The sequence below is a fragment of the Hypanus sabinus genome, chromosome 4 (assembly GCF_030144855.1).
Source record: "Hypanus sabinus isolate sHypSab1 chromosome 4, sHypSab1.hap1, whole genome shotgun sequence".
NCBI classification, from domain to species: domain Eukaryota; kingdom Metazoa; phylum Chordata; class Chondrichthyes; order Myliobatiformes; family Dasyatidae; genus Hypanus; species Hypanus sabinus.
Window position 1 is genome coordinate 183,206,976 of NC_082709.1, and position 25,133 is coordinate 183,232,108.

At 43.8% G+C, this 25,133-nt stretch overlaps 1 protein-coding gene across 1 annotated transcript in view; it reads right to left on the reverse strand.

Annotated features, from left to right (window-relative positions):
* LOC132393555 (SAM domain-containing protein SAMSN-1-like) overlaps positions 1-24,873 on the reverse strand; it is a 133,907-nt gene extending 109,034 nt beyond the window's left edge. The window contains exons 1-2 of the mRNA XM_059968962.1: positions 24,833-24,873; positions 10,100-10,467 (exon numbers count right to left, since the gene is read on the reverse strand). Coding sequence (XP_059824945.1) covers positions 10,100-10,291 — 192 coding nt within the window. The 5' untranslated portion in view covers positions 10,292-10,467; positions 24,833-24,873. The remainder of the gene's footprint in view (positions 1-10,099; positions 10,468-24,832) is intronic.
* Positions 24,874-25,133: the final 260 nt, after the last annotated feature.

Genomic DNA, 25,133 nt, shown 5'->3' on the forward strand with positions numbered 1-25,133 from the left:
TAGTAGAGGCAGGTTCGATATTGTCATTAAAAAAAAAATTGGATAGGTATATGGACAGGAAAGGAAGGGAGGGTTATAGGCTGAGTGTATTGGAGTATAAAAGTTGCATTGTTTGCTGTGTAACCAAAACTATGTAGTCAGCTTTGAGCTTGCTATTTGCTATGCATGTATCCAATTTAGTAGGAGAATGAAATCTTAAGAACAGAGAAGATAATGGTGTGTTAATGAGAGGCTAGCTAAGAGATGTAGATTATGTACTCAGCTTTGAGTTTGCTGTTTGCTATGCATGTATCCAATTTAGTAGGAGACTGAAATCTTAAGAAATTAGAAGAAAATGGTGTATTAATGAGAGGTAGCTAAGAGATGTAGATTAAGAACATGATTAAGTCAATGGGTAGAAACAATAGTGGCGGATGTACATGTGATACGCAACTGTAGACCGATTGGATATGCTAATGCAACTAAACCAGGAGATTGCTATAAAAAATGCTGTGTCCAAGGATCAGTGGGCAATCAGCGACTAGCTCAATGACTGTCTCAGCTTTGATTTGCAAATTAAAGTTTAACCCTTCTTGAAGAATCTTCTGTATCTCCTGGTCGTTTGAGGGGCACGAGAAACCACAACAAGTGCAGGTAGGTGGGACTAGGTGAGAGTAAGCATTTGGCTTGGACTAGAAGGGCCGAGATGGCCTGTTTCTGTGCTGTAATTGTTATATGGTTTAACACTCTTATGATAGTGCCAGGGATCTTCATATTTTTGAGATCTGATCACATTGGGCTAAAGCACTTGTTTCTGTGCTGTGCTGTTCCATGTTCTGAATCAGAATCAGGTTTATTATCACTGGCACGTGCCATGAAATTTGCTAACTTTGCAGCAGCAGTTCAATGCAAAACATAATATAGAAGAAGCAAACATGATGAAATTAATAATTAATAAATAAATAAGTAAAATCAATTATAGTATACATGCATTGAATAGATTAAAAGTCATGCAAAAAAACCAGAAATAATATACATTAAAAAATGAGGTAGTGTTCATGGGTTCAATGTCCATTTAGGAATCAGATGGCGGAGGGGAAGAAGCTGTTCTTGAATCACTGAGTGTGTGCCTTCAGGCTTCTGTATCTCCTAGCTGATGGTAACAATGAGAAAAGGGCATGTCCTGGGTGCTGGGTGTCTTAAATAATGGGCACTGTCTTTCTGAGACACTGCTCCTTGAAGATGTCCAGGGTACTTCGTAGGCTAGTACCCAAGATGGAGCTGACTAGATTTACAACCCTCTGCAGCATCTTTTGGTGCAGTGTAGGAGCCCCACCATCATACCAGACAGTGATGCAGCCTGTCAGAATGCTCTCCATGGTACATACCAAATCTCTTCAAACTCCTAACGAAGTATAGTCGCTGTCTTGCCTTCTTTATAACTGCATCAATATGTTGGGACCAGGTTGGATCCTCAGAGATCTTGACACCCAGGAACTTGAAGCTGCTCACTCTCTCCACTTCTGATCCCTCTATGAGGATTGGTATGTGTTCCTTTGTCTTACCCTTCCTGACATCTGCGTATACTTAGCGCTGAATTTTGGCAGCTTTGCTCTACACAATTTGTTTGCCAGGTTTTCTAAGCTACAATAACAGGTACAGTACATCACACAAATCAGCCTCCCTTCCATTGACACTAAGTTTCTCACAGGTAGGGGATATAAAAGCTTGAGAACGTTATTGGTGGTGGGGGCGGGGACCAGAGTGCCAAAGCAGATAGTGGAGTGGGGGTGAAAATAAATGATGTTAAAAGTTCATGCAAAGTCACAAATAGAAGGGTTGTGTGTGGTGGTAATAGTCTCCTGAGGTGTGTCTATTTCAATGCAAGGAGTATTGTGGGGAAGGCAGATGAGCTGTGGGCATGGATTGACACATGGAATTATGACATTATAGCCATTAGTGAAACATGGCTACAGGAGGGGCAGGACTGGCAGCTAAATGATCCAGGGTTCAGATGTTTCAGATGTGATAGAGGCAGAGGGATGAAGGCTGGCAATGCTAGTCAGGGAAAATATTACAGCAGTACTCAGGCAGGACAGGTTAGAGGGCTTGTCTACCGAGGCCATATGTGTGGAGCTGAGAAACAGGAAAGGTATGACCACATTAATGTGGTTGTATTATAAACCAGCGAGAATTAGCGGAGCAAATCTGCAGAGAGATAGCAAACAACTGCAGGAAACATAAAGTTGTGATAGTAGGGGATTTTAATTATCCAAATATTGATTGGGACTCCCATACAGTTAAAGGTCTAGATGGGTTAGTTTGTAAAATGTGTTCAGGAAAGTTTTCTGAATCAATATATAAAGGTACCAACTAGAGAGGATGCAATATTAGATCTCCTATTAGGAAATGAGTTAAGACAGGTGACGGAAGTGTGTGTAGGAGAACATTTTGGTTCCAGTGATCATAACACCATTCGTTTGAACTTGATCATGGATAAAGATAGATCTGGTCCTCGGGTTGAGGTTCTAAACTGGAAAAAGGAAAAAAATTTGAAGAAGTGAGGAAGGAGCTATAAATGAGAAATGATGCAGCTCTATAAAACTCTAGTTAGGCCACACTTGGAGTACTGTGTCCAGATCTGGTGGCCTCACTATAGGAAGGATGTGGAAACATTGGAAAGGGTACAGAGGAGATTTACCAGGATGCTGCCGTTTAGAGAGTATGGATTATGATCAGAGATTAAGGGAGCTAGGGCTTTATTCTCTGGAGAGAAGGAGGATGAGAGGAGAAATGATAGAGGTGTACAAGATATTAAGAGGAATAGACAGAGTGAACAGCCAGCACCTCTTCCCCAGGGCACCACTGCTCAATACAAGAGGCCATAGCTTTAAGGTAAGGGGTGGGAAGTTCAAGGGGGATATTAGAGGAAGGTTTTTCACTCAGAGAGTGGTTGGTGCGTGGAATGCACTGCCTGAGTCTGTGATGGAGGCAGATACACTAGTGAAGTTTAAGAGACTACTAGACAGGTATATAGAGGAATTTAAGGTGGGGGGTTATATGGGAGGCTGGGTTTGAGGGTCGGCACAACATTGTGGGCCGAAGGGCCTGTAATGTGCTGTACTGTTCTATGTTCTATCTAAAAAGCCTGGATTGGAACAGGTTGTTCTCTGGCAAGGATGTGATTGGTAAGTGGGAAGCCTTCAAAGGAGATACTTTGAGAGTGCAGAGCTTGTATGTTCCTGTCAGGATTAAAGGCAGAGTGAATAAGAATAAGGAACCTTGGTTCTCGAGGGATATTGGAATTCCGATAAAGAAGAGAGATGTATGACATGTATAGGAAAAGGGAGCAATTGAGGTGCTTGAGGAGTATAAAAAGTGCAAAAAAATACTTAAGAAAGAAATCAGGAGGGCTATAAGAAGACATGAGGTAGCTTTGGCAGTCAAGGTGAAGGATAATCCAAAGAGCTTCTACAGGTATATTAAGAGCAATAGGATAGTAAGGGATAAAATTGGTCCTTTTGAAGATCAGAGTGGTCGGCTATGTATGGAACTAAAAGAAATGGGGGAGATCTTAAATGGATTTTTTGCATCTGTATTTACTAAGGAAACTGGCATGGAGTCAATGGAAATAAGGCAACCAAGTAGGGAGGTCATGGAACCTATACAGATTGAAGAGGAGGAGGTGCTTGCTATCTTGAGGCAAATCAGAGTAGATAAATCCCCAGGACCTAACAGGGTATTCCCTCGGACCTTGAAGGCAACTAGTGTTGAAATTGTAGGGGCCCTGGCAGATATATTTAAAATGTTGTTATCTATGGGTGAGGTGCTGGAGGATTGGAGAATAGTTCATGCTGTTCCGTTGATTTTAAAAGGCTCTAAAAGTAATCCGGAAAATTATAGGCTGGTTATTTTGACGTTGGTAGTAGTAAATTATTGGAAGGAGTACTAAGAGATAGGATCTACAAGTATTTGGATAGACAGGGACTTAAGAAAAATCAACATGGCTTTGTGCGTGGTAGATCATGTTTAACAAATCTATTAGAGTTTTTCGAGGAGGTTACCAAGAAAGTGGGTGAAGGAAAGGCAGTGGATGTTGGCTACATGGACTTCAGTAAGGCCTTAGAGAAGGTCCCACATGGGAGGTTAGTTAGGAAGATTCAGTTGCTGGGTATACATGGTGAGGTAGTAAATTGGACTAGACATTGCCTCAATGGGAGAAGCCAGAGAGTGGTAGTGGAGGATTACTTCTCTGAGTGGAGGCCTGTGACTAGTGGTGTGCCACAGGGATCAGTGCTGGGACCATTGTTATTTGTCATCTATATCAATGATCTGGATGATAATGTAGTAAATTGGAGCAGCAAATTTGCTGATGATACAAAGATTGCAGGTGTAATGGACAGGGAGGAAGGTTTTCAAAGCTTGCAGAGGGGTCTGAACCAGCTGGATAATTGGGCTGAAAAATGGCAGATGGGGTTTAATACAGACAAGTGTGAGGTATTGCACTTTGGAAGGACAAACCAAGGTAGAACATACAAGGTAAATGGTAGGACACTGAGGAGTGCAGTAGAACAGAGGGATCTGGGAATATAGATACAAAATTCCCTAGAAGTGGTGTCACAGGTAGATAGGGTAGTAAAGAGAGCTTTTGATACATTAGCCTTTATAAATCAAAGTATTGAGTATAAGAGTTGGAATGTTATGGTGAGGTTGCATAAGGCATTGGTGAGGCCGGATTTGGAGTATTGTGTGCAGTTTTGGTCACAGAGTTACAGGAAGGATATTAATAAGGTTGAGAGAGTGCAGAGAAGGTTTACAAGGATATTGCCGGGACTTGAGAAACTGAGTTACAGAGAAAGGTTGAATAGGCTAGGACTTTATTCCCTGGAGTGTAGAAGAATGAGGGGTGATTTGATAGAGGTGTATAAAATTATGATGGGTATAGATAGATTAAATGCAAGCAGGCTTTTTCCACTGAGGCTGGGGAGAAAAGAAACTAGACAACTTGGGTTAAGGGTGAAGGGGGAAAAGTTTAAAGGGCACATGGGGGGGTGGCTTCTTCACACAGAGAGTGGTGGGAATGTGGAATGAGCTGCCAGATGAAGTGGTAAATGTGGGCTCACACTTAACACTTAAGAAAAACTTGGACAGGTACATGGATGAGAGGGGTATGGAGGGGTATGGAGGGATATTGTCCAGGTGCAGGTCAGTGGGACTAGACAGAAAAATGGTTCGGCACAGCCAAGAAGGACTAGAAGGCCTGTTTCTGTGCTGTAATGTTCTATGGTTCTAAAAAAAACACATACCACTGGACTCTAGCACAACTTTTGCTGTTATCAGACTCTTGAACAGGCCTCTCATATGCTAAAGATTAACTCTTAGAGTCAAAGAGGGCCCTTTGGTCCATCTAGTCTGTGCCAGCCTGCTTTTCTGCCTAGGCCCATACCCTTCCAAACCCCTCCCCTCCACATGCTTATCCAAGCTTTTCTTAAATATTTCACTCACATCCACCACTTCCTCTGGTAGTTCATTCCACACTCACATCACCCTCTGAGTGAAGATGTTCCACTTATGTATTCATCTTTCACCCGTAACTTCACTCGGCCCATCACTGAACTGCTCCCACAGGACAAAGTAACAGCCCATTGAGTCCATCATGGCTGATCCTGGATCCCATTCAACTCCATACACCTGCTTTCTCACTATATCCCTTGATGCCCCAACCAATCGGGATTCAATCAACATCTGCTTTGAATGTACCCATAGATTTGGCCTCCACTGCAGCCTGTGGCAAAGAATTCCACAGGTTCGCCACTTTTAAGCTAAAAAAAATTCTCCTACTCGAAAAGGTCACCCCTCAATTTTGAGGCTGTACTCTCTAGTTCTGAGCACCCCATCAAAGGAAACATCCACCTTATTGAGTCCTTTTAACATTCAGTAGGTTTCAATGAGATCCCCATGCATTCTTCTAAATTCCAGTGAGTACAGGCCCAAAGCTGCCAAATGCTTCTCATATGTTAACCTCATCCTCATGAAACTCCACTGGACTTTCTCCAATGACAGTACATGCTTTGTGAGATATTAGACCCAAAACTATTGGTAATTCTCCAAAGTGAAGCCTAACTGGTGTCTCATACAGCTTTAGCATAATCTCCTTGCCCTATAAGTTTAGCCAGAGGGTGGTGAATCTGTGGAATTTGTTGCCATGGGCAGCAGTGGAGGCTGGGTCATTGGGTGTATTTAAGGCAGAGATTGATAGGTATCTGAGTAGTCAGGGCATCAAAGTTTATGGTGAGAAGTCGGGGGAATGGGACTAAAGGGGAGATTGGATCAGCTCATGATGAAATGGCGGAGCAGACTCGATGGGCCGAATGGCTGACTCCTGCTCCTTTGTCTTATGGTCTTACGGTCTTAACCTTTCGGGAGTCATGCACGAGAACTCCTAAATCCCTTTGTACCTCTAATGTTTGAACTTTCTCTCCATTTAGATAATAGTCTGCATGATTGTTCCTTTTACCAAAATGCATTTGCATACATTTCCCAACACTATATTCCACCTGCCACTTTTTGCCCATTCCTCCAAAATATCTAAGTCCTGCTGCAATTGCATTGCTTCCTCAGCACTACCTACCCCTCCACTTAACTTTGCATCATCCGCAAACTTTGCCACAAAGCCATCAATTCCATTATCTAAATCAATGACAAACATTGTGAAAAGCAGCGGTCCCAATACTGACCCCTGAAGAACACCACTAATCACTGGCAGCCAACCAGAAAAGGCCCCCTTTATTCCTACTTGCTGCCTCCTGCCTGTCAACCATTCCTTTATCCATACCAGTAGCTTTGCTGTAACACCAGAGGATTTTATCTTCTTAAGTAGCCTCATGTGTGGCACCTTATCAAATGCCTTCTGAAAATCCAAGTAAATGATGTCCACTGCCTCTCTGTTGTCCGCCCTGGTTGTGACGTCCTCAAAGACCTCTAACAGATTTGTCAGGAAAATTTCCCCTATAGCCTATAATTTCATCTCTTTTGTCTTCCTCCCTTCTTAAAGAGTGGAGTGACATTTGCAATTTTCTAGTCCACTGGGACCATCCCAGAATCAAGCAACTCTTGAAAGATCATGACCAATGTATCCATTATCTCTTCAGCAACCTCTTTCAGGACTCCAGGATGTAGTCCATCTGGCCCAGGTAACTTATCCACCTTAGTTTGCCTAGTATTTTTTTCTATGTAACAGCAATGGCACTCACTCCTGCCCGCTGACACTCACAGACCTCTGACATACAGCTAATGTCTTCCACAGTCAAGACTGAAGCAAAGTACATCTGTCATTTTTTTGTCCCCCATTATTATCCCACCAGTATCATTTTCCAGTGGTCCAATATCGATCTCACCTCCCCTTTATTCTTTATATAATTGAAAAATCTTTTAGTATCCTGCTTTACGTTATTGGCTAGTTTGCCCCTCATATTTCATCTTTTCCCTTCGTATAGCTCTTTTAGTTGTCTTTTGTTAGATTTTAAAAGTTTCCCAATCATCTGACTTTCCACTCACTTTCGCTACCTTATAATGCTTTTATGCAGTTCTTAACTTCCCCTATCAGCCACGGTTGCCTCACCCTGCCATTAGAGAACTTCTTCTTCTGTGGGACATACCTATTCTGTGTCTTGTGAACTATTCCCAGAAACTTCAGCCACCTCTGCTCTGCCGTTATCACCGCCTGTACCATCCTCCAGGACCCTCTCTCATGCCTCTGTAATTCCCTTTGTTGCACTGCGATACTGATACATGTGATATGCTTCTCCCTCTCAAATTGCAGCATGAATTCAGTCGTATTATGATCTCTGCCTCCTAAGCATTCCTTTACATTAAGCTGACTAATAAAATCTGGGTTATCATACAACACCCAATCGAAGACAGCCTTTCCCCAAGTAGGCTCAAGCACAAGCTGCTCTAAAAAGCCTTCTTGTAGGCACTCAACAAAGTTCCTCACTTGCGATCTGACACCAACCTGTTTTTCCCAATCTCCCTGCATATTGAAGCCCTTCATTACAATTGTGATTTACCCTAATTACATGCCCTTTCCAGCTCCCTTTGCAAACTCAACCCCACATCTTGGCTACTATTTAGAGGCATATATATGATTCTCATAATGGTCTTTTTACCCTTACACTTTCTTAACTCCACCACAAAGATTCAACATTCTCTGACCCATGTCACCTCTTTCTAAAGATGTAATTGCATCTCTTACCAACAGAGCCACACCACTGCCAGTGCCTTCCTGCCTGTCCTTTCAATACAGAGTGTATCCTTTGATGTTAAACACCCAACTATGGCTTTCTTTCAGCCACGATTCAATGATACCCACAACGTCATATCACCCAATCTCAAATTGCGCCACAAGTTTGTCCACCTTATTCCAAATGCTACACACATTTAAATACAGTACCTTATGGTGGACAAATGCTACACACATTTAAATACAGTACCTTTGGTCCTGCATTCCTCACCCTCATGAATTTTGCCTCTGTGGTACATGCCACCTTTTCACTGAGGTTGAGTGAGAATCTATGGACACACTTTCAAGGATTTTTCATCTCATGTTCTTGATATTTATCGGTTTTTTTTGTATTTGAACAGTTTTGGTGTCTATTGCACATTGGTTGTTTGTCCCCCCTGTTGCGTACAGTCTTTTACTGAAGGTCTAGTTCCAGTCTCAGTCAACCTCAGTGAAAGAGGCTGCCTGCATTTTCCCTATGTATACCCTCATGATTTTATATACCTCTATAAGATCTCCAGGGGATAATGTATTAGCCTATTCAGCCGTTCCCTATAACTCAGATCGTCAAATTCCAACAACATTCCTGTAAATTTTCTTTGCACTAGGCTCTTGATTTCTCAGTCTACTTTATCGTGGCTCATGCACTGTATTTGTCGACACGCACTGCACTTTCCTCTGCACTGTCTTCCTGTTCACTAGCTCGATGTACTGATGAATGAAATGAGCTGTCTGGTTGACACACGAGCAAAAGCTTTTCACTGCATTTCTGTACAGTTAGCATAGTAACATAGGAGCTAGTGCATTGATTGATGGAGCTAGTGATCATTGATCAGGAGCTATCCGGCCGCTATCTGTAAAGAATGTGTACGTTCTCCACGTGGCTGCATGGGTTTCCTCTGGATGCTCTGGTTTCCTCCCACGTCACAAAGATGTACATCTTTGTACATTTTAAGAGAAATGTGGGCATGCTATGCTGGTAACATTCATGGGCTGTGCCCAGCACATCCTCAGACAGACCAAAACCTTTCAGTGTATGCTTTGATGTTTCCATGTCCATTGAACAGTTAAAGCTAAGTCCTCTTTTTGTGACAGTAATAAACCAATAGCAATTTTATAACTAATTCAACGACTGCCACACTTCAGATATTTGGTGGTTAGTAAAAGACTTTTTCTTTTTGCAAGCTTTTCTTTGTAGGATAGACGATCCTCAAACCCAGTTGTGATGTGGTGAGGAAACCTCGTAGCTGATTGACTGTGTGGTGAACTTCATACGTCATGGTCAAGACGTTTGCCTGCATCAGCTCATAAATAGGATCCCCACATCACAATTGAGTTTTAAAATTATGTCCAGTCAGCTGACTGAAAAGTATTTAAAGGCCATGAACTCAGAGGATGCACCACAATCGATAGCACACTGACAATGTCTCCTCACAGTGATGACACATTTGCGACTAAAACCAACTATCAACCACCCAAGCTGCACATCTTCCGACTTACTTACAATTATTCTTTCTTTTCGCTTTCTACTTACACAGTTTGTTGTCTTTTGCACTCTGGTTGAACGGCCAAGTTGGTGCAGTCTTTCATGGATTCTGTTATGGTTATTATTCTATTATGGATTTACGGAGTATGCCCACAAGAAAATAAATCTCAGGATATATATGCTGACATATATATATATATATATATATATATACTTTGATAATAAATTTACATTGAAGCATTGAGTATAAAGTAACATCTCCGTCCCCTGCTCCCATGTGGTGTGTGAGTCTCAGCATCAAATTGTTCAGTCCATGGAAAAGCACGTTAGATGACATGAGGAGATCTACCTACCAGTGGGTCTGACAGATCGGTGTCTGTGAAGGAGCTGGGAAACGCTTGGCAATGACAGGCATGCGGACAGCAGAGAGGAGGCCAGAGCCACTCCCTTGGCAGAGTGGCACTCCATCGTGGGCCCACCGAATCCTGCAGCTTTTTCCAACAAGTATGTTGCTTTAGATCCCATGGGGAGAGGGCGTCTGGCATTTGGTACCACCCAAGGGTGTGGGCCCTACTGGGCCAAGGATATGAGAAGTCCCAACCAGGGTCCAGCTCATTTTGGTTGCACCGATTCTCCGAACCGATGTTCTTCGGTTGAAACTTTGATTGCGGCTGTTGTAGGCTCCCAACAGGTGTGCGATCTTCCAAATCCTGACTGACAGCTAGACACATAAAGCACAAGTAGAGTTAAAACAAAACTTTTGGTATATTGGCCTTCATAAATCAAAATATTGAGTACAGGATTTGGGATGTTTTGTTGAAGTTGTATAAGACATTGGTGAGGCCTAATTTGGAATATCGTGTGCTGTTCTGGTCACCTACCTACAGGAAAGACATCACTAAGATTGAAGGCGTACAGAGAAGATTTACAAGGATGATGCCAGAATTTGAGGAACAGAGTTTTAGGGAATGGCTGAATAGGTTAGGATTTTATTCCCTGGAGCGTAGGAGAATGAGGAAAGATTTGATAGAGGTATACAAAATTCTGAGAGGTATAGATAGGGTAAATGCAAGCAGACTTTTTCCACTGAGGTTAGATGACACAGGAGCTAGAGGTCATGAGTTAAGGGTGAGAGGTAAAATATTTAAGAGGAGCATGATGGGAAACTTGTTCACTCAGAGGGTGGTGGGAGTGTGGAATGAGCTGCCAGCACATGGTACATGCAGGTTTGATTTCAACATTTAAGAGAAATTTGGCGAGGGAAATGAATGGGCTGGGCATGGCATGTCCAGGTGCGGGTGAATAGAACTAGGTGGACTAAAATTTCAGCATGGACTAGATGGGCCAAAAGGCCTGTTTCTGCACTGCAGTATTCTATACTCTATGACTATAAGCACACATAATTAGGGTGGAAAGGTTCAAAGCACATTTATTATCAAAGTATGCCCTCCCACAGGCAGCCACGAAACAAAGAAACACCATGGAACACATTAAAAGAAAAACATCAAACACTCAGTGTGTTTTTTAAAAAAAATACAAATTGTGTCCAGTGCTCCCAAAGTGGCCTCCCGTACATCGGTGAGACCCGTTCATATATTGGAGCTCTTTTATTGTGGCACCTTGCCCCTTCCGTCTGTATCCTGATGAAGTGTCTCAACCTGAAATGTCAACTCTACTTTTTTCCACAGATGCTGCCAGATCTGCTGAGTTCCTCCAGCATTTTGTGTGTGTTGCTTTGGCTGTCAGAGGCTACTTGGGCCACACAACATTGGAAACACTAAATAGGCAGTGGGAGCTTATCCACACTAACACTGGCACCACCAACCCCCCCCCCCCCACCCCATCAGCCATGGTAACCCTAAGGAACCAGAGTCAAATTAATCTAGGCAAAAATGACCAAAAAAGGAGACAATTCAACAATATCTATTTTATAAGTAGCTTTGGATATTCAGTTCAATTTTGGTTCCATTCTCATCAATAAATGTGTAAGTGTGTTTATCTTTGTCTCATGGACTGAGGTTAGTGAAAACTTAGTTTTGCCTGCCTTCTGTACAGTCTCTTTCATTTGCATCACAAGAAAGGCAATAACAGAATGCAGAATAGTGTTACAGTTACAGGGAACATTATATTTGTAATTTTTAAACTTCTTTTGGTGTGGTTATGGCTCACACAGTCATGAAGTGTAGGCAGGAGAATAAGGCTGAGAGGGATAATAAATCAGGGACAAAAGCAAAAGAAAGGAAATTTTAGGCCAGTTAGCCTAATCTCAGTGGTTGAGAAAGTGTTGGAGTCAATTATTAAGGGTGAGGTTTCAGGATATTAGAGGCTAATGATAAAAGAAGTCAAAGTCAGTATGGTTTCTGTGAAGGGAAATCTTGCCTGACAAATCTGTTTGAGTTCTTCGAGGAAGTAACAAGCAGGGTGGGCAAAGGAGAGGCAGTGGATGTCATTTACTTGGAATTTCAGAAGGTGTTTGATAAGGTGCCACACATGAGGCTGCTTAACAAGATAAAATCCTATGGCGTTACAGGAAAGATACTGGCATGGATAGAGGAATGACTGACAGGCAGGAGGCAGCAAGTGAGAATAAAAGTCGCCTTTTCTGGTTGGCTGCCGGTGAAGAGCGATGTTCCTCAGGGGCCGGTATTGGGACCTCTACTTTTCACATTGTTTGTAAGTGATTTAGATTATGGAATTGGTGGCTTTGCGGCAAAGTTTGTGGATGATAGGTGGAGGGGTAGGTAGTGCTGAGGAAGCAATGCGATTGCTGCAGGACTTAGACAAACTGGAAGAATGGACAAAAAAATGGCACATGCAATAGTGTTGGAAAGTATATAATAATGCATTTTAGTAAAAGGAACAATAGAACCATAGAACATTACAGCACAGAAGCAGGCCTTTTCTCCCTTCTTGGCTGTGATAAACCATTCTTCTGTCTAGTCCCACTGACCTACACCTGGACCATATCCCTCCATACCCCTTTCATCCATAAATCTGTCCAAGTTTTTCTTAAATGTTAAAAGTGAGCCTGCATTCACCACTTCATCTGGTAGCTCATTCCACACTCCCACCACTCTCTGTGTGAAGAAGCCCCCCCCCCACAATGTTCCCTTCAAACTTTTCCCCCTTCACCCTTAACCCATGACCTCTGGTTTTTTTTCTTCCCTAACCTCAGTAGGAAAAGCCTGCTTGCATTCATTCTATCTATACCCATCATAATTTTATATATCTCTATCACATCTCCCCTCATTCTTCTACGCTCCAGGGAATAAAGTCCTAACCTATTCAACCTTTCTCTGTAACTCAGTTTCTCAAGTCCCGGCAACATCCTTGTAAACCTTCTCTGCACTCTTTCAACCTTATTAATATCCTTCCTGTAATTTGGTGACCAAAACTGCACACAATACTCCAAATTCAGCCTCACCAATGCCTTATACAACCTCACCATAACATTCCAACACTTGTACTCAATACTTCGATTTATAAAGACCAAAGCACCAAAAGCTGCCTTTACTACTCTACCTAACTGTGACGCCACTTTTAGGGAATTTTCTATCTGTATTCCTAGATCCCTCTGTTCTACTGCACTCCTCAGTGCCCTACCATTTACCTTGTATGTTCTACCTTGGTTTTTCCTTCCAAAAGAAAAACACTGTTATCTAAATGGGAGAAAATTCAAACACCAAAGGTTCAGAGAGACTTAGGAGTCCTCGTGCAAGACCCCCAGAAGCTGAGTCTGTGGCAAAGAAGGCAAATGCAATGTTGCTATTTATTTAAAGGGGCATAAAATATAAAAGCAAGGAGATAATGGTGAGCCTTTATAAGATACTAGTCAGGCCACACTTGGAGCACTGTCAACAGTCTTGGGCTCTTTATCTCAGAAAGGATGTATCTTGATGAGAGAGAGTTCAGAAGAGGTTCAAGGAGATGATTCTGGGAATAAAGGGTTAACATATGAGGAACATTTGGCAGCTTTGGGTCTGTACTCACTAGAATTTAGGAGAATGCAGTGGGATCTCATTGAAACCTACCGAATGTTGAAAGGACTAGTTAGGGTGAAGATGGAGAGGATGTATCCAGAACTAGAGGGCACAGCCTCAAAATTGAGGAGCGACCTTTTAGATCAGAGGTAAGCAGGAATTCTTTTAGCCAGCAAGTAATGAATCTGTGGAATGATCTGCCACAACCTGCATTGGAGGCCAAGTCCTTGTGTATATTTAAGGTGGAAGTTGATTGTTTCCTGATTGATCAGGGCATCAAAGGATATGGCGAGAAGGCGAGTATATGGGGTTGAGTGGGATCTGGGACCAGCCATGATTGAATGGCAGAGCAGACTTAATCGGGCTGATTGGCCTAATACTGCTCTAACGTCTTATGGTTGCATGGTATTGGAATATTGGAGCAGGCTCAATGGGCTGAAAAGCCTAATTCTTCTCCTATGTCTTATGGTCACATGAAGACGGCCTCTAATTGGAGCAAGTGTTATTACACCCTCATAGGATGAGTAGTTACTTCAATGGGCTTAGCTCAGTTATTTCACCCTCCTCCCCACCACCAGGCTCGTGCAGAGAACCACCTCCTCCTCACAAGAGTAGGAAGAACTTGCTTTGCTTTCAAATTAATGAACTGGCACGTCGTTCTGATAAAAGGAACCTGTCAAATGTTTTTGCACAGATAAGGGTCATTCTGGGAAGACCATTGTTTACTGCACTGGGAGGCGCGTGGACATTTGTCGAGTGGGAAAACAGCGACAACTTCTATGTAGCATCATCGACCCGTAACCGTAGTGAAGACGCATCAAGACCCAATGAGGAGATGAGAATTTCTCTTTTGCAATTCACTGTTATAAGTTGGAGAAGATGACTGAAGCAGATCCGTTAATAACTTCACATTCTTCAAAAATGGAACCATGAAAGAATTTGAAATGGTGTTTAGTGTTCTTAGTCAGTAAGGCCGTCAAATGTTCTGGGGAGAATTCGGGAGAGTGGGGTTGAGAGGGATAATAAATCAGCCATGATGGAATGGTGGAGCAGACTCAATGGGTCAATTGGCCTGATTCTGCTCCCCTGTTTTATGGTCTAAGAAAAAGCAGAAGAGGGTTAACGTTTGAGCTATAAAAAAGATAACCAAGCATAAAGCATGCAGGGAGGGTAGAGATGGGCAAGGAATGAAAAACACAACTTGGATTTCTATCATACTGTTTATCTACCTTTCAAAATTCCCTAAAGTGCAAACGAGATACTTTTAAAGTGTTAGTTACTTTTGTAATATGAGAAACGTCAAAAGTGAAATTTGCACATCAAGCTTTCAGCTTCTATGATGGTCAAGACACTACTTATGTTTTTGCGAGGTACAACGTGGTAACAGGCCCTTCTGCCACAACAAGTCCACACTGCCCAATTACACCCCAGTGACCAATTAAACTGCTTACCCTGACATCTTTGAACGTGGAAAGAAACCGGAGCCCCCAGCAGTGATGGGGAGGACACACGTACTCCCAGTGACAGTGCCGGAATTGAACCTGTAGTACCGTTTACAGTAACCACTATGCTACCGTGCCACCTTTAAAACAGCCTTAACAATAATGTGTTGTTGTGAAGTGGACTGAAGGATAAGTACTATCGCAGTACACAGAAGAACGCTGCCTCACTCTTCCACAGTAAACCCATCAAGCTTTTTTTAATTCCACCTGAGATGGAGGATGGGACCTCACCTTAGTCTCACTCTAAAGCTGTGACTTCTTAGAGTCACCTTTGAGGAGGTCCTCTCTTAGAGGGGATTGACCATGGAAATTGCATCTATGAAGCACACAAGCCAGGGCAGTATGGTATAAGGAGCAAGCTGTTGTCAATACAGCAAGCTCCCTCCTCTCCGCAAAGGCGATGAATCCAATGAATGATAGAGACTGGTACCGTTCGACACCAGAGGCATCACAGGAGTTGCAAGTCAGTGTTGAACTCAGGAGCTCCAGCTCTGGAGTTTTCCTCTGGGTTTACTCCCAAAGCCTTCTTCATGAGTGGGTACAGCCGCAAGGCAGCGGAGGTTTGTGATCAGAGTTTTCCCTCTTCGAGATGAGCTGTCAACCACGGCTGATGAGCCCCATCTGCCTGAAGCGACTGGTTTTAAGATGCCAGTAACCCGCCTTTGCCCCTTCTCCTGTCAGTAGAAATGGCTCCACCGAGCTTAATAGTAAAGCTAAATGTGAAGTCCAGGGCCTGAACTGGTTACCAGAGACACGAGAAAGTCTGCAGATGCTGGAAATTCAAAGCAACACCCGCTCCAGACCACAGTGCTCCGCACAACATATATCACACAGCACATAAAACAAAATATTACCACAAATAAATTAATAAAATATAATTAAAAATGCATGTGAACTGCGCAGCACAGATAAACAGTAAATAGCTTGTTGTCATAGTGATGAGACCTCAGTGGTGGCAGGGTATTCATTAGTCTCACAGCCTGGGGGAAGAAGCTGATCCCACTCTGTCAGTCCTCGTCCTGATGCTCCTGTACCTCCCTCCTGATGGCAGTGGGTCAATGAGATTTTGGGATGAGTGGCAGGGATCCTCTGCAATACTTTGTGCCCTTTGAACACTACTGCATTATCCCTTTTTTTGCACTTTTTAGATAATCTATAATCAATAGTAATTTTAAGTCTTTGCACTGCAGTGCAGCTGCAAAAAACTAAATTTCACATTACGTAAGTCAGTGGTACTAAGTGTGCTTCTGATTATATAAGACAATGGTTAGGCTACATGCCACGTTCTCATCTCACTGCTGCCATCAGGAAAAGGGCACAGGAGCCTCAGGACCCAACCCACCAGGTTCAGGAACAGTTATTTCCCCCCATCCATCAGGCTCCTGAACCAGTGTAGATGACTTCACTCACCTCACTCTGAACTGAACCTATGACCGGCGGATTCAATTTAAAGACTCTTTACCACTCATGTTCTCAGTAAATTTTTATTTGCAGTTTGTCTTCTTTTGCACGTTGTTTGTCTGTTTAGTAAAACAAGAGATTTTGTAGATGCTGGACATGCAGAGCAAAACAGACAAAATGCTGGAAGAACTCAGTAGGTCAGGCAGCATCTATGGAAATGAATAAGTCAATGTTTTGCATCGAGACCCTTCATCGGGACAACAGCCTTTAAGTAGAACTATTAGTGGGGTTATGGCTCTTCCTGCCCTTTCGCCATAAACCTTGATTTCATCCTTCTCTCAAAATTCTTCCTCATTTCAGTTTTAAATGAGGCTATCCGAGACCAGGTCCACTGGTTCTGGACTCACACATGAGAGAGAACACCCTATCAACAACGACCCTCTCCAGAGACCCTAAGAGTGTTAATCTTTCAACAAGACCACATTGCATTCTTTTAACCTCTATTGTCAGCCTGAGTCTTCAATATCCAGAGAGGTGAGAACAATTCTCTACCGGGCCTCTGACTACTGCCAAATGAAGTCCTCAGAGAATGCCTGTGTTGCCTTACCCAGCGGTATCATCCACTCATCCCTAGCAATTGATGTAGTCAACAACATATTGAACAGAGAAGAACAAAAGAGTGGTGCTGTGATTATCTCAAAGATTTGATTTTATTTTAAATTTAGAGATACAGCACAATAACACAGGCTCTCCCGATCCAACAAGCTGGGGCCACCCTATTATACCCATACGACTAACTAACCTACTATTCCACACATCATTGGAATGTGGAGGAAACCAGAGCTCCCAGAGGAAACATACATACACCTTACAGACGGCGGCGGGAATTGAACCCAGGTCAGTGACGCTATAAAGCAAGGCACTAACTGCCACGCTACGGTGCCGCCCAAGGGTAAAGATGCTTGTGACTCAACCCACCATAACTTCCTTCAATAAGTCTCACAAAGCCGTCTTTAACAAAAAATAATTGTCATTTGGGGCTGGAGTCCATGAAGAGAAGTTGAATCTGATTGGTTAGTGCTGTTGCTAAGTTGAGGGCAGCATATTGTACTAGAGGAAGATGGTGCTGTCTCCAATCTGGTGGACATAGTGAAGAACCACAGTTTCCGTGTACACACTGACATTACAAGTCCTTCAATGGCTTGAAGGAAGGTTATCGAAAGTGTCCTGTCCTGGAAGTAAAAGCCTTTTGCCTCACTTCCCTGCTGCTGGGCTACTGATTTCAGTGGTGGTCATCTTCTTAAAACAAAGCAACTTTGAAGTCCAAAATGCTGGAGGAACTCAGCAGGTCAGGTCATGGAAAGGAATAGAGTCTATGTTGCAGGCCATGAACCTTCAACGACTCAAAACATCGACTGTTTATTCATTTCCATAGATGCTGCCTGACCTGCTGAGTTCCTCCTGCAATTTTGTGTGTGTTGCTCTGGATTTCCAGCATCTGCAGAATCCCTTTGCTGTCTCTCAAGAGGGAGTAGACCAAACAGCACCTCCAGAAAGCAGCAATCTCAGACTACAATTTATATTCTATTCTATTCTGAAATTGAGTCATAGGGCCATTCCACAATGGAAATATGCTCTTCGCTCCAACTGAGCGGTGCTGCCTGTGTTGCCCAGCAAGCTCGTCCCACTTGCCTGTGTTTGGCCCACAGGCCTGCCAGCCTTTTCTGTCCATGTTGCTAATGAGCCCACTTCAGCCACTGTCTATCACAGCTCATTCCAATTCTGCACCACCCTTTGAGTGAACAACAAGGACCTTGTATGGCACTGTTGCATCGCAGTCCAGGTAACACCTCACAGTGCCAGTTTTGTCTGTGAGGACTTTGTACCTTCTCCTTGTGACCACGTGGGTTTCCTTCAGGTGCTTTGGTTTCTCCCACAGTCCAAAGACATAGCATTGTGGACTTAATTGAAAATAAATAAATTTATTTATTTTTTGAGATGGTTCTTTGAGGTTATTATAGCTGGGGCTGGTGGGGGGGGGGGAGTGGAGTGTAGTGGGGATAAGCTCCCACTACCTGTTAAACGCTCCCAAAGGTATACACCTCAAATAGCCTCTGGGGCTGGTGGGGGGCTAGTGGAGTGTAGTGGGGATAAGCTCCCACTACCTGCTAAACACTCCCAAAGGTATATACCTCAAATAGCCTCTAAGAACCAAGTCCAACTCCTGGCCTTCACATCTGGCTTAGCGACTAAGCCTGGCGAAAGCTAACAGGAGAAAAGACAAAGGCAGGTAACTGGAGCCTAAAAGCAGTTGTTTCTGGTAGATGGGGACATATTTGGTGACCATATAGGAGAAGGAAATTTCTGATTTAAGATCTCCGCTGCCATTTGGCTATACCACCTCATGGGGAAGGCTTTGGAAGTAAACCCCAAGGGAAAAATCCAGAGCTGGCGTCCCTAATGCAGCCTTATGTTGAGTTCAACATTGACTGGCAACTCCTGAGATGCTGTTGGTCCCAAACTGTATCGATCTGTTCATCAGGTCAGTGAAAAGGGGGAGTTTGATACATGGGCAGCAGCTTCCTCTCCATACTGTACTACCTAGGCTTGCGTATCTAGACAGCTAGGACACAACATCCAAGGTTGAGCCTGACCAACAGAGGCCTCATTTACTGAAATACGGAGTGGAATAGGCCCCTCCGATCCATCAAGCTGCACTGCACAGCAATCCCCCAAGTTAACACTAGCCGAATCATGGAAAAGTTTACAATGACCAATTAACCTTCCAACCGGTATAACATTAGACTGTGGGATGAAACTGGAGCACACCGAGGAAACCCACACAGTCACATGGAGAACGTACAAACTCCTCAGAGACAGTGGGGGGGGAATTGAACCCTGGTCACTGTGAAGTGCCGTATACTAACTACTACACTACCTTGTTGTCATAGCATGTCACACCTGTGAGCTTGTCCTAGCACATCCTTGGACAGTGTTTGTCAATGATGCAAATGTATGCTCAATATTTCGATGTACAGTACATGTAACAAGCAAAGCTTTAAACCCGAACAGCAGAGGCTTAGTCTACAATTTCCAAGTTGGTCCCTGAGGAATGGAGTCATAGAGTCAATAAGCAATAAAAACAGGCCCTTCAGACCATCTGGTCCATGCCAGTTGTGTTGCCCAGTGAGGTAGACCCATCTAACCATGTTTGACTCATAGATATCTAAATATCTCCTCTCCATGTACACCTTCTTGTTAATACAAATATCTAATATCCAATCAGATGGTAGCAATCACTGCATCGGCTTGTGTATGACAGCTAGGACACAATATCCGTCATTAATCCTGACCAACGGAGGGCCTCATGGACTCCATGGACACTTTATTAGGTACACCTGTGCACCTGCTTGTTAACGCACATATCTAATCAGCCAGTCATGTGGCAGTAGCTCAATGCATAAAAGCTTGCAGGCATGGCCAAGAGGTTGAGTTGTTGTTCAGTCCAAGTATCACAATGCCAAACAGAGTGGTTTGAGTATCTCAGAATAGGCACGGTCTCCTGGGATTTTCACACACAACAGTCTCTAGAACCTGGGATGCACAGACCCCTGGGTTAATGTCGGGGTCCATGGCATAAAAGGGGTTGGGAACCTCTGCTCCAGAGTTTACAGAGAATGGGGTGAGAATCAGTGAGCAGCAGTTCAGAGGAGAATGAGGGAGGTCAGAGGAGAATGGTCAGACAAGTTCAGGCTTTCAGGAAGGTGGCAGTAACTCAAATAACCACACGATACCACAGTGGTGTGCAGAAGAGCATCTCTGAACGTACAAAACTTGTGCTGCAGAAGCAGAAGACCATGAACATTGTACAGGAGTTACTTAGTAATGTGACCACTGAGTGTATGTTGCTGATGTGCCTGACTTAACTACTGCTCCTGGAAGCTCCTTCCAAATAAGCTCCAACCTTAGCATGGAGAAGCTGCCCCTTTTATCTCTCACCTTCAACCTCTGCCCTAAGGTTTAGTCCTCCCTCTCCGTGAAAAGACTACGTGCTTTCACCCTATCTATGATTGAGACGCATAAAAAGCCCAAGTCCATGATTGGTAAAAGCAAGCGTTTCACCTAGCAAGGCCCAGCTCAGAACAAGGCAAACAACAAATATGAATCCAACTCCATCGTGAGAACCACCTCTGTGAAATAGGTATATGGACAGGAAAGGAATGGAGGGTTACGGGCTGAGTGCAGGTCAGTGGGACTAGGTGAGAGTAAACATTCGGCATGGACTAGAAGGGCCGAGATGGCCTGTTTCTGTGCTGTAATTGTTATAACGTTATATATGGTTAAATACCCCAATGCTCCCCGCTGATGGCATACTGGAGGGTCCTGATACATCCCCTACAAGAGGGAGGTTTTATTATCAGAGCTACACACACAAGGTGCTGGAGGAACTCAGCAGGTCGGGCATTATTGGTGGAAAAGAGTAAACAGTCGATGTCTCAGGACTTCATCAGGACTGGAGAAAAATGATAAGAAGTCTGAGTAAGGAGGAGGGGGAGGGGAGGAAGAAATACAAGTTAGTCGGAAATAGGTTATACCAGGGGGTGAAAGGGGGAGGTAAAGAGCTGGGAAGTCAATTGGTGAAAGAGATAAAGGGCTGGAGGGGGTGGGAATCTGAAAGGAGAGGACAGAAGGCCATGGAAGGAAGGGAAGGGGGAGGAGCACCAGAGGGAGATGATGGGCAGGTGAGGAGATAAAATGAGAGAGGGAATGGAGAATGGTGGAGGTGAGGAAGGGCATTACAGGAAGTTCAAGAAATCAATGTTCATGCCACCAGGTTGGAGGCTACCCGGATGGAATATGAGCTGTTGCTCCTCCAGTCTGAGTATGGCCTCACCGCAGCAGCAGAGGAGGCGACGGACTGGCATGTCAGAATGGGAATGGGAAGTGGAATTAAAATGGGTGGCCACTGGGAGATCTCACTTTTTCTTTTGGATGGAGCAGAGGTGCTCAGCATAGCAGTCTCCCAATCTAGGTCGGGTCTCACCGATATACAGGAGCAGGGGGCCACACCGTGAGCGCCAGTTACAGTAGATAACCTGAACAGACTCACGGGTGAAGAGTTACTTGAGGCCTTTGAGATCTTATTATACTTATCTAGAGATAGAGCATGTTCACAGGCCCTTCCAGCACAACGAACCTGCACTGCCTCTTTACACCAATGATGCCAAGTGCTTGGAAGTTTTCCACAGGTAGATGTGGCCATAAAGAGAGTTTTTGGCACATTGGCCTTCATGAATCAAGGTACTGAGTCCAGGAGTCGGGATGTTATATTGAAGTCATTGGTGAGGCCTGAGTTACAGAGGAAGGTTGAATAGGTTAGGACTTTATTCCCTGGAGAATGTGGGGTATATAAATTTATGAGTGGTATAGATAGGGTAATTGCAAGCAGGCCATTTCCACAGCCGATGGGTGACACTAGACTCAGAGTTGACGGGAGGAGGGAAGATGGCACCAGCAAACAATGCAACCAAGGGCGACACCTAACAGACAGTTCACAAAGCTACTTCTTGCACTTTTTTTTACAAATATGATTCTGCTACTGTTGATCTACAGTTTGATGGTGTGTTTTTGTGCTGACTGAGCAATCTGGCACTTTGCTGGCTCTGAGGAAGTTTGGAGAGGGTTTGATTGACGTGTGCACCCTGTAGGGCAAGAAGCCTGGAAACGGGGTGCGAGCCCGTGATGGACTCCATTTCTCACCAATCTCGCCGATTGAAGTGTTGAGGAAGATAGAAATCATCGAGGACGAGAGCGGAAGATGGGTATTATGATGTGTTTCTGGTTTCTGGTCGCTACTTTCTTTCGTTGTTAATTTGTGTCAGTTTTGATCAGGGGAGATAGGTTCTGCAGCATGCAGATAACAAAACACAGTGCTGGGTTTGGCTAAACTGAGCTGGACTGAATAAGCCTGGACTCTTTCGATGACTTTGTGGTTTGGTGTTTATTGCTTGTTTTTTTGCCATTTACGTAGTTTATTCTTTATTGCGCATTGTGGTTTTGATGTTTACTTTGAACGGGTTTCATGATTTTCTTTGTTTCCTGGCAGTCTGTGTGTAGACAAATCTCGGTTATGTACACATGCATACTTTGACAATAAATGTACTTTGGATCTTTGGGTTAAGGGTGAAACGTGAAATATTTAAGAGGAATCTGAGAGGGAACTTCTTCACTCAGAAGGTGTTGTGAGTGTGGAATGAGCTGGTGGATCTGAATGTGATTTCAGCATTTATGAGAAGTGTGGAAAAGTACATACATGGGAGAGATATGCAGGAACCTGGGCCAGGAGTAGATCGATGTGATTCGGTAAAACAACAGTTGAGTTTGGACTAGATGAGCTGAAATCCCTGCTTCTATGCTTTAGTGCTCTATAATCATGGGCGAACTTGGGTTGGAAACTCATCTCTGACCACCAGTACTGAGGAGGCCGTGGTATCTGGAATGAATTTGGTACCAAATGATAAAGGGTGACTTTGGGCTGGCACAGTTGTACAGTAAACTGAGCTGCAGTCTCGCAGCACCAGAGACCTGGGTTCATTCCTGATCTTGGTCCTTATGAGAAATTTGCATGACGGACTAGTGGGTTACCTTGGATTTTTTTTATTTTATTTAGTGATCCAGCCCTTTGTGTCGCAGTGTCCCAGCAATCCCCAATAAACACGATTAACCTGAAATCAATCATGGGACAATTTACAATGACCAATTAACCTAGCTGGTACGTCCCAGGGCAGGACATACCAGAGACTCCTTACAGGATGTTGCCAGAATTGAACTCCAGAACGCTCTGAGCTGTAATAGCATCACTCTAAACACTATTCTACCATGGCACCCAATTACCTCCAACATCCCAAAGACATGCAGGGTGCTGGGTTAATCAGCTGCCGTACAATGTCCCAAATGTGAAGGTAAATGGTGGAACTGATGGGAAGGCAGAATTAATGAAGCATTAGTGTAAATGAGTCGTGGATAGTCAGCATGGATACAGTGGGCTGAAGGGCCTGTTTCATGCTGTATCTCTCTATGACTATCTAGCTTTAAGGCTGCTACCTCGAAGTAGAGAGTCATCTGATTGTACACTGTCTGGGTTGTAACATCGGTCTTTAGGGGTTTGCTAAGCCATTCATGTCAGCTTGAACCAGTCAGGCCATTCTCCTCCGACCTCTCCCATTAACAAGGCATTTTCACCCACGGAACTGCTGCTCACTGGATGATTTTTTTTTTGTTTTTCATGCCATTCTCTGTAAGCTCTAGAGTCTGTTGTGCAGGAGATCAGCAGTTTCTGAGATACCGAAACCACCCTGTCTGGCAGCAACAATCATTTCACAGTCAAAGTCACATTTCCTCCCCATTCCAATATTTGTTCTGAACAACAATTGAACCTCTTGACCATGTCTGCATGCCTTTACACATTGAGTTGTTGCCACATGATTGGCTGATTAGATATTTGCATTAATGAGCACGTGTACAGGTGTACCTAATAAAATGGCTAGTGAGTGTATGAGACCCTCTGTTGGTTGGGATTGACCATAGATGATGTGTCCTAGCTATCCAACGCAAGTCAGGGCGGTACGATATGGAGAGCAAGCTGTTGCACATGTCTGCGTTCTCCACGCAGCTGAAGAGTGCAAAGGAACGGCAAAGACCAATAGAGTTTGGCACCAGCTGCATCGCAGGAGTTGCCAGTCAGCGTTGAACTCAACATAGGGACTCCAGTTCCAGATTTGTCCTCAGGGTTTTCTCCTGAAGCCTTTCCCACGAGTGGGTATAGCCACAAAGTAGTGAAGAGGTGAAAGCCAATGTTTTCTTCTCCTGGATGAGCTGCCAACCATGGCTGACAAGTTCCATCTGCCCAAAATGACTGATCTTAAGGTGCCTCTTCTCCTGTCAGTAGAAACAGTTCAGCCAGGCTTAGTAGATAAGCCATATATGAAGGTCTTGGTGGTCAGAGGCTATTTCAGATGCTCACCATTGAGAGCATTTAATAGATAGTGGGAGCTTATCCCCACTATCCCCTCCCCCGGCTGTGACACCTTGCGGAATCTGAGAGCACTCCTGTGATATTAAACCTGATTCTGATTCTGCTCAACCAGGAGTTCCTAGCATCCCACCCTTGGAGGGAACAGAAGGAAGTGATAGTGTTACTCACCATGAGAAGCAATCTTCTTTGTGTCTTCAGCATTGTGACTCTTCCTACCACGGACCAGCATCTGAAGGCGTTTCAAGGTCCCAATTTCTGTTTCCTCACAGTTCAGTTCCACGTCCTATATAAAAGAAGATTACAAGGCCATCAGAAATAGGAACTGGAGTCTCCCATCATGCCTATTGAGCCTGATCAGCCATTCAATAAGATCAAGGCTGATCTGGTCGTGGTCTCAGCTCCTACCTTGTGACCTTTTAATTCCCCTCCCATGAAAACCATTTATCTAACTGTGATGTAGAGGAAATAA